Raw genomic sequence first — 10913 nt, forward strand, 5'->3', positions numbered from 1 at the left:
TTTTAATCGGTGTAAAGAATAACTGGTTGTTTACAAAAGCATTTTCATATTGGTAAAGGCGTCTGCAACTTTTGTGAAGCATCAAATTACTGGCATATTAACTATCAAAACATGTTTATGACTGCATAAATGTATTATTGCTTTTTAAAAAAGTCACATATTGTGCATGTTTATTATACACAATTTGTACTAAAGCGATCTAAAAAGTTCATATCAATAAGTTTTCTCTTTGCACCAGATGGCAGTCTTTGTACTTTCATTTCGAGGGTGCAGATTGCATACGTTTTATTAATATGTATAACTTTATTTATTTTATTAATGACTATAACTTTATATAGTTAAAAAATATGTACCATTTTCCCAAGTGTATATAACTACTACTGTAAGAAAATATCAGAATTCGGAACACACTTTCTGTATTATCTTTGCTTGAACTGAGCCGATCTAATCCTGTTTATATGAATTGAACCTGCTCCCGATCAGGTTTGACCTAGCAGAACTGTTGCTATGACAACAACTCTCGGATCAGCTTTGAAGAACGAAATGATCCTGGATCGTGTCAAATCGTCAATATCCAAATCCAGCTAACTGAGTAATCCACGTACGAAGAACGGACCCCTGTTTTGTGTTACCGTTGATTATCTGGACTATTTATACAACCATTTCACCGCAGTTTGTCATCGCGTCGTTTAACTTCCTTGTTCGAGTATTCAGTAAGTCCAGTATTCCGAGTTTGTTATTCTGATCCTGTTCTTGTATTTTGCATTAGTCTAGTTCGTGTGTTATTGTCTCGTCTGTTTTCTAATTAGGTTTAGTTGTTGGAGTTTGTTATTCCTGAGCCTTGTCTCTGATTTAGTTTCTGGTTTTGTCGTTTATTTGTTACTTTGTATTCTTATCACCTTGTTGGTTGCACTGTAAATAAATAATCTGCACTTGGATCCGCACCTTTTTGTTTCTTGTTTTGATCACACTAAAATCATGACAGTTAAGTTTTGACAGCGCTAGGAGGTGATTGTTAGGTTGTCATAACACTTCTAAAACCGTTTTCCCAAGTTTTCTGAATAAACATCTACTTTACTACATCTAATAAGCTTGCAGTAGAAAAACAAGCCACGCCCACTGTTTTCTCATTTAATATTACGTTTCTATAGGAACTGTAATAATACTAGTTGCAGTAATAGTTGCAGCTTCCGATTCATGCGGATTTTAACAGAGAATGTGTATATCAACTCAAGCATTGTGAAACAACCTGATCTTAACCAGTTTGTATTCCTTTATATTTCTCAACTTAAACTTACTCTTAAACCCAGAGCTTGTTCTACTCATTTTGTGTAACAGACCTAATGTCCTGACATGGAAAATACATTGTTAACACTGGATAGTATATGAACACTATAATACCACAAATATTAACATTAAAATACTAAAACATGTCAAATGTCTTTTGTTTTAGACGAAAAACCATACCTAAGATCCCTTTGTGTATATCTCTATATTTATGTAAACATTTAAAAAAAGATATCACCACAGTATAAAACAAACATTTTTCATATCTTGCTAAAATTACTACTGACACTATTCTGAATACATAAACTGCCATACTCTTAATTATGACATATTAAATCATATACCTGAGATCAGGCGGTGTGTCTTTACTCTTAAACTGCATTGGAGGATCCATAGACCAGTCACTCTTCATAGACACACAGCTGGGCTCTGGATCTGATCTCTTCTGAACTGAACTACAACAGAGAGAGAATGAATTTAATGGTTTGAGTTTAGTTCTGTAGATAAAACACTTTAAATTTTGCTTTTAATTGCACCTTTTGTTTTGTTTTTATTTTACTTTCATTGGTGACATAAAAACCATAAATTGAATTAAAGTACAATAACTACACTTACAGATGTGACTCTTGGTTTGGAAATAAAACATTAAGATAAAAATGGACAGTATGAACACCATAATAATACAAATATGAACATTAGTAGACATCAAAAGATATAAAATGGCAAATGTATTTTGTTAATAAAAAAAAAATGCTATGCCTGAGATCATTCTTTGTGTCTCCACTCTTAAATTTAATTGGATGATTCATAGACCAGTCACTCTTCATAGACACACAGCTGGGCTCTGGATCTGATCTCTTCTGATGAGCTGAACTATAACACAGAGAGAATGGGCAATGAGAATTTAATGTTCTGAGTTAAGTTCTGTATATAAAACATTATTATTTTGCGTTAAACTGCAACCTTTTCTTTAGTTTTTATTGACATGGTTGATATAAAAACTCTAAATTGAACAACAGCAGAGTAACTAATCTTACAGTTGTGTCTCTTGGTTTGGAAAATTTGGATATAACGTACCATAATAACATGCAATAAACATATAACATCAACATAAAATTGAAAACTACATGGACACCATAAAAACACAAATATTAATTTAGGAAAATATATAAAAAAGTCAAATGTCCTGTTCATAAAAAGAAAGAAAGAAAGAAAGAAAGAAAGAAAGAAAGAAAGAAAGAAAGAAAGAAAGAAAGAAAGAAAGAAAAAAAGAAAGAAAGAAAGAAAGAAAGAAAGAAAGAAAGAAAGAAAGAAAGAAAAAAAGAAAGAAAGAAAGAAAGAAAGAAAAAAAGAAAGAAAGAAAGAAAGAAAGAAAGAAAGAAAGAAAGAAAGAAAGAAAGAAAGAAAGAAAGAAAGAAAGCCATACCCAAGATCATTTTGTGTTTCTCCACTCTTAAAATGTTTTGGATGATTCATAGACCCCATTACTCTGCATAGACGCTCAGCTGGGCTCTGGATCAGATCTCTCTTGAACTGTAAGAATAAGAAGATGAGGTTATTGGTTTAAAGTATTAGCTGTAGATAAAACAATTATTTGTGCATTAAAAATCATTTCTTACACTATGCCAACATAAAAACTATAAATTGAACTACGGTGAATACAGTATTTTTTTTTACAGATCTTAGTTTGGAAATAAAACATCAAGAATCGGATAGTTTAAACACCATAATACCATAAATAATTAGCTAAAAAGAAGAGAAATGCTATACTGTGATCAGTTTGTGTACCTCTACTCTTAAAATGTACTGAATGAAGGTTTGCATTAATTAGGGTTTATAAAAAAACATTTAATTTTAATTAACTTGCACATTTTGTTTTTGTTTTTCCTTTACTTTTACACTGTTGACATAAAAATATAAACTAATCTACAGTACAGCAACTACTCCACAGAAGTGTCTCTAAGTTTGGAAATATTAAGATAAAATTAGCTAGTATGGACACCATAAGAGAAAAAAATAGCCCACAATTTTATCATAATAATTTTTTTTTTTTTTTACATTTTGATATTCCCACATCACTTAAATCTAAATTAAGTTTTTACTCATAGTACCAGGTCCTGGAAAAAACCTTTTTGGATTAAATGGGATTATATGGGACACATTTCAATAACTGCTGAAAACCAACGCTGCTTTTAAGAGAGAGTTTTTGTTTATCTGTCATCCATGATAGATCCAAAAATAATCTATAAGTAATTTGATGCATCACTGACTGAATAACGGTAAATATATTAATTCAAATACACAATATGCTGATAAAATGAACACAAAATTATATGACAAAAAATAAACCACGTTCATCCACGTTATTTTAAACCTTAAACCATATTGTCAAGCAGACTTTCATAACACTCTCTCGAGCAGTTATTGGCGTTAGCCTAACGTAACGGCTAGCCATAAGAAAAGTTTATATAAAACACTTTGTCACAGTAGATATTCGATGTTTAAACCAAAAAACGATCAAACGTATTAAAAATGAGAATTAACATCCTACAGATAACGTTTTCATTTCAATACGCCAGTCGCACTCACCTTACATCAACGTTTGAGGTAAGTTAACGTTAGGCTTTTTGATTTAATTTCCTAAACCTCGACGATTAGTTTTTAAAGATTCTTTTTTTTTTTCAAATATTGTTTTAAACTTGATAAAGAGTCTATTCCAGCTCTTGAAAATGGCGAAATAGCAGTTTGTCTTACATCTCGGTCAAAAATAGCATTGGCTTGGCTTGTCCTCCTGTCAGAGGATATCTCTGACTCCGCCCACTAGCGGCTGCTGCGATCAGTCAGTTTCAAGTGTTCTGCTACAGAGGGAACAGACGAGAAACAGTCTTCAGCATTTCCAATGGGATAAACGTGGAAACAGGTGTAACACCGGCAAACGCAAGCCGCTTTTACCAGTTATTGAAAAAAAATTAACTGACTCATATAATCCAAAATAATTTTCTTTGGCAATTTGAGATTGTACATTTTATTAGACCTCCACAACACACACAATTGAAGTCTCCTTTTATATTATGTTGGTTAAATGAGTTTTGGATTGGTTAAATGCAAAGTAGCATATAGGGACACCAAACTTGGCCCTTCACTTTCACTTTCACTTGATTTCTATTATTAACTGTGTAGTGTGCATGAGTTCTATTTGTGTCAGAGATGCTTCGATTTGCTTTATACGTTTGTCTTTAGACATTGCCTATGGGTCATTCTACAGAAACTTCTAATTTCGGTATAATAAAATGTCTAAAAATATTTTTTTTAGCATTTAAACTTAGTTCACATTAATCAATTACTTTTTGACCTTATGAAATCACAAAACAACTTTATTATTTTAATGTATTTATTTAAAGACGTACCATTTTTGGGGTGTTACCCACTTTTTGACAACAGTAAAGATTTCTAAGAAATATTATTTCTTGATTGTTTTCACTAAGGTGGTTCATTCCGCTGTGGCGACCCCGATTAATAAAGGGACTAAGCTGAAAGGAAAATGAATGAATGACATTTAACAAGATTAGTCACAAATAGAGTATACATATTTTTTGTTTGTTTTAATCAGATTTGTTAAAACGGGTTATTCACAATGTTAGTTCATTTATGCAACCATACATTTGCCATAAAAAATTTAAAACTTAAACAAGTAATGATGCATTACTTCAACGCTTAAATCTTGAGTGCAGCAGAACTCAGTGGTTGTAAATTTTTATACTTTAATTTATGTATGTCAAGACATTTCTGACTAGTGAAAAAACACATTAAGGCAAGTGATACAATTAATGACCACAGAAACAGTGTTCTTTGGTGGAGTTACCCATTAGAAAAGATAAAATGCATTTTACAAAATGTCTGACACAAGAGCATGATATACTCAATAAATGAAGTAGATTAATCTATATATTTATTCATTCATACTCTAGGTTGTTTTTTTATTATTTAAAAAAAATACCTTTACAATAAATGAGGTGATTCCAACTTGATAAATTTGATTGTTGTAAATATTTTGTTGTATTTTAAATGGAAATTCTTCCTTCTGTGCATGGCTGTGGGGATGAGCAGTTTTATGGTGTTTGGAAATTTACAAAAGTAATTAAAACACATTTATTGCCACATTGGTGACTCAAAAGTGTGTAATTATTCAACTAACATATTGATTTATTTTAAAATATAAAGAAAATGTAAACCTAAACATTTTTTCAAGAGTGATTCTAGGGACAGAAAATGTACTTTCATTAGATTGACACTCCTCACAAACACACGACTCTGGTTCTGATGTGCTCTGATGGACTAAACTATAAGAGAGTGTTTAAAGGCAATACCGTATATATACCGTATATCCTTCAGAGAAAACATGAATGTCACTCGCTTAGCGTTTTAAAACCTGATCCCCTCTTTATTAACATTAAAATGATATAATAATTGTTTCCTCCTTTTTATCAGACAAAGTCTAAATGTAAACTAAAGGAATTGGTCTAATACTGATATCATAAAATACAGGTTTTTTTCATACACAATCGCTTCAACGTGTTTAAATCAATGGTTTAAATGCCTTCAACTCAACTTTTATTTTCACTTTCACTTTGTCAGGAGTGACAATGACGTCACGTGCTTGATGTTGTACCTCGCGGAGGTGCAAATTTGGTAGTTTTCCATTACAAATGCTCAAAGACAATAATTACAAATATTTCAAACATACAGATGAACAAATATTCACAATAATTATCTTAGAATATTCGATTATTTAATTAAATGTATTTAACAAATGCTTTAATGTGTCCAGTAAGAAAAAACAAACATTTATTGACAGTGTTGGGTAAAGTTACTTTTAAAAGTAATATATTATAATCTTACATCTAACTTGCTCTTTAAATAAATGCAAAATCACATAACACAATTCACATTCATTTCCTTAAAAAGAAACTAAGTAAACACATTTACTGTAGCAACTTGAACAGTCCCAGATAGCAAAATACACTCGGGCCAGTTCCGGCTAGATTGTCGCCTGCCGAAGACTTACCCCTCGGCCCAACTCCGGCTGCCGGACTCGGGCCGGATGCCTGTGGACTCACTGCCCGATTCCGGCCCGAATCAAGCGGGCCAGATGCGGCGGCCGTAAGCGAGCCGACGCTGCGCATCCGCGCCAGAATCGGCGCGAGGGTAATGTGCGCTGCGGCCCGGAGCTGGCGCGACTCCGTATTTATACACCTTATAAAACCTTTTGGTATTACATTGGTACTTAATATATGGTATTACAACCATTTCAATTTATACAACAGCAAACACAGGCTATAATGTAAACACAAAGTGTAAGCACTGTGTTTAACCTTTGAATAAAGTGCAAACTGCATACACATTCTGTAACGAAAATAATCAGACAAATGACAAAATAAATAAATGTTAAACGTTTATTAATTGCAAGAAAAAAATAGTACTAAAATTGTATAAATAATTTTGTAGTGCACAAGAATATCAATATAAAAACAACAATAAAACAACACATTAAAGACACACAGAAAGATTTAAACAAAAAATCTAAAAATTACACACAAACACAGATGTTTTTAAAACAACCCTGTTTTCCCAATAGACTTGAATTAAAAATTTGTACAAACAGCTAAATTTTACATAAACCTAAATATAGAAACCAATTTAAGATATAGCAAGAAACATCTTAAAAATACCAATGACAATCCGCAAAATATCCAAGTCAAACTTGTAAAAAGTACTGCAGAATTCTGAAGAAACATCTTGAAACATTTTTAATAAAACATTAAAATAATAATAAACAAACAAATATATATATATATATATATATATATATATATATATATATATATATATATATAAATAATTGCAGAAGTATAAAGTCAAACTTATTTTTAAATAAACTTGAACAAAATCAATTGCACAAACAGCAAGACATGAGTGAGATGATTATACATTTCATATATATACACGTCTTGTGCAATTTTATATTTATAATTTTATTTGTATTACGTTTATTAAAAATGTATCAAGATGTTTCTTCAGAATTTGGCGCACACACATACATACATACCTACATACCATACATATATACACACACACACACATTTATATACATATACATATAAATGCAAATGAAAGAAACAAATTGTTCAAGTATCAGGGAACATCCTAATACACTTAAAATGTTGTTTAAAAAATAAAACAAAATAGTGATGTAGACATTTGACACATTAGCTTTCTCTTCTTTCTTCCTCCATCCCGGTCAGGGGCAAGTTGTAGCTACCTTGTAATGCATTTTTCCACTTCTTTATCAGTGGCGTGGTATGGACATTTGTCCTCACTCCATCTGTGATTAAAAGATAAACAGATAATTAGTAGTGAACAAGTACTAATGTAAAAAAAAAGAAAAAATTAGGAAAAAAGTAGGCTACCTACGAAGCAAAAAAAACAATAAAAAAAAACAAATAAACTTAAAACACTTTGAAATTAGCAAGAGCTTGAACTTACCAGTTTCTTCATTTGTTCGGGCTGCTCCTTTAGTTGATTTTCAAGCTTTTCCAAATCAAATTGGCCAAAGGAAGGTCAAATGTGTTTACATCTGGAATTTCATCACGTCTGTTTTGGTTTTGTGAGAATCAGGCCCAGCTGCTGCTTTATGACGTTGCATGATTTTAAAACTTCAGTCAGTCGTGCTAAAAAAGAAAAATAACAGATTAGTATAAATCAACCTGTAGCTTATTCTCATACAACTTCTGTAAATACAACAGTGGGTTAGACACTGCTGATATTCTCTAGTTGATCTTTACTTTCTAGCTGCATTAAACCTTAACAAATTTAGTGATGTCTTCAATTCTTACAAAGACATCACGAGATGCAATAAGTTATGTCTTGATCTCAAACTGCACTAGAACAAAGACTGTAAATGTTCATAGGTGTACTGCAGGAGTGTCCAAACTTTTTGGGCCGAGGGCCAGATGCCAAAAAACAAACGTTGTCGCGGGCCAAATTTTACATACATCACACAGACATGTGTATATATATATAAATACAGTTGAAGTCAGAATTGTTAGCCCCCCTAAATTATTAGCCACCGTGTTTATTTTTTCCCCAATTTCTGTTTAACGGAGAGTTAAACATTTTTTTTCCACACATTTCTAAACATATTAGTTTTAGTAACTCATTTCTAATAACTGATTTATTTTATCTTTGCCATAATGACAGTAAATAATATTTGACTAGATATTTTTAAGACACTTCTATACAGCTTAAAGTGACATTTAAAGGCTTAACTAGGTTAATCAAGTTAACTAGTCAAGTTAAGGTAATTAGGCAAGTTATTTTATAACAATGGCTTGTTCTGAAGACTTAAGGGGCTAATAATTTTGACCTTAAAATGGTTCATAAAAAAAATTAAACCGCTTTTTATTCTAGCCGAAATAAAACATAAGTCTTTCTCCAAAAGAAAAAATATTATCAGACATACTGTAGAAATATTTAAAAAAGAAGAAATAAATCAATGAGGGGCTAATAATTCAGACTTCAACTGTGTGTAGATAGACAGACAGACAGACAGACAGACAGACAGACAGACAGACAGACAGACAGACAGACAGACAGACAGACAGACAGACAGATAGATAGATAGATAGATAGATAGATAGATAGATAGATAGATAGATAGATAGATAGATAGATAGATAGATAGATAGATAGATAGATAGATAGATAGATAATAACAAGAACTGCTGCTTAATTGAATGCATGTAATAGCGACACCCGGTGGTTATTTATTGAATTACGTTCATTTTTGTATAGCGGGCCAGATTCTATTGATATTTATAAAAAGCCTCGCGGGCCGTAGTTTGGACACGCCTGGTGTACTGGAATGTACAGTATCTGTGCATCTTGATGGTGGTCTTAAGATTTCTGCCATAGTCATTGATGGTGATGATACTTGTGGTGCTGCATTGATTTCTGAAATCTTCATACCTGCCTTTTATCCAGCCTCTTTGTTCCAAGTAATTTTTCTTCATCATGGTATAGATGTGTCTATACTGTCCCTTAATCAGATACATTTACAAAACAAAACATCACTTTAGTATAGTGCCAGGGCAAAACTCACAGGTTGTAATAGATCAATGACAATGTTGACAGTATGTGTTTAAAATAATTGCAAACAAACCTGTTCTGTCTTTAGATGTATGACAGGCGATCATCATCCTCATCTGTCTGCCAGTCAGAAATCACAGTTGCGTGTGGATGTTTGAGTCGAGCTTCCTCATATGCATCTATAATAAAACATCACATTGTTGTTAACCTCCCGTAAAGAAAAGTTCAAATCCTGAAATACTATCAAAGTTAATTAATGCATATAATACCTATAGTGTAAATAATCAGTACACTGAAGGTTGCACAAGATTTATTCGGAGATTCATGCAGAGTGACAGCCTTATGAATCTGAGACATAGATTTGTAAGATGGTCAAGCACATGCATTATTCTGTACCCATGAAGATTAACCTACCATTGTGAAAAATGTTTAATGATGATGATAGCCAATAACAATAAACCATTTCAGCTGTTTGTGAAGCAATTAGTAATGTAACGTCTGAAAAGCTCAATCTATGTTGAAAATGTATCAGCAGTTTACAGCTTATAATGGACTTTTAGCACACAACTATAACATGCCTATTCACGTTCAAAAGAGTGTGCCATTGACTTCTTTGGTCGTGATGTGCTGCAAAATGATCTCACTAACCTTTGTTAAACAAGAACAATAAGACTTAACCTACAAATATTGTTACCCATTCATTTAAATCAGAATTTATCACTGTCAATAACATAAAAAAAACATCAAAATCTGCTTTAAGACGTTCAGTTTTACATTAACTGACCATTACAGCTTGAACAAAAGATATAATTGATTCACATAGGCTAACACATATGAATTAAAGTGCATAGTAATATATTTCTCTTGGATAATTTAAAGAGATTAGTAAACAGTCGAGTTTCGATCATTTTTCGTGACTAACTGCATAAACAAGATAAACAATAATATTTTATTAATCCAAAACGATTAGTTTTTATTTACACATAATCACAGAATTAATACTGTTGGATAAGTATACGCCTGTACAATGATTTTTTTCAACATCCACGGTACTTTATAATGTTAAATCAGGAAAAAACACGTTTTGCCAAGTTAGTTAATGGATTCGTCTACAGAAACTTTCTTTAACGCAAAGTTAGCATACACACAAACTCGTTTCATGTTTCTTTGAAATAATTAAAACAGTTTTCAGTTACTACACACGTTACAATCTAACATTGTGTAAAAGGAAAAGGAACTTTCAGACGTGTTTGTAACTGTTAGCGTTAGCATACATTAGCTCCAGTCGTGTTTCTTAAAGCAAGTTAAATTTCGTATCAAACTGTTTTAAATTACTAAACGCTGTTACAACCAAACACCGTGGAAATGTTTTAAGCTCTAAATTCGCTAATTATACAGAACACAAGCAGTAAAAAGCTTACCTTTCTGACCGGACTCCACGTGAAACTTTGAAAAACCAAACTTTTTCTTCTTGTGATCTT

The 10913-nt window shown here is 31.9% G+C and overlaps 1 protein-coding gene and 1 long non-coding RNA gene across 6 annotated transcripts in view; both read right to left on the reverse strand.

The window, feature by feature from the left end:
* nlrc8 (NLR family CARD domain containing 8) overlaps positions 1–4145 on the reverse strand; it is a 16070-nt gene extending 11925 nt beyond the window's left edge. For 3 of the 4 annotated variants that reach the window (XM_073924020.1, XM_073924019.1, XM_021466480.3), the window contains exons 1-4: positions 3877–4067; positions 2714–2820; positions 2047–2160; positions 1632–1742 (exon numbers count right to left, since the gene is read on the reverse strand). In XM_073924020.1, the coding sequence (XP_073780121.1) occupies positions 1632–1742; positions 2047–2160; positions 2714–2772 (284 nt within the window). In that variant the 5' untranslated portion in view covers positions 2773–2820; positions 3877–4067. Of the gene's footprint in view, positions 1–1631; positions 1743–2046; positions 2161–2713; positions 2821–3876 lie in introns of all 4 variants that reach the window. The other variant, XM_073924018.1, reaches the window with a different exon arrangement.
* Positions 4146–6726: 2581 nt separating this feature from the next.
* Positions 6727–10907, reverse strand: LOC137487791 (uncharacterized). 2 transcript variants are annotated; one of them, XR_012391057.1, is made up of 6 exons: positions 10854–10907; positions 9506–9611; positions 9317–9383; positions 7831–8015; positions 7380–7669; positions 6727–7082 (listed from the first exon to the last, which is right to left on the reverse strand). It is a non-coding gene; the product is annotated as an uncharacterized lncRNA (long non-coding RNA). The 2 variants fall into 2 exon arrangements; XR_011006528.2 differs by having other exon boundaries at positions 9313–9383.
* Positions 10908–10913: the final 6 nt, after the last annotated feature.

The sequence above is a fragment of the Danio rerio genome, chromosome 15 (assembly GCF_049306965.1).
Source record: "Danio rerio strain Tuebingen ecotype United States chromosome 15, GRCz12tu, whole genome shotgun sequence".
Classification (NCBI taxonomy): Eukaryota; Metazoa; Chordata; class Actinopteri; order Cypriniformes; family Danionidae; genus Danio; species Danio rerio.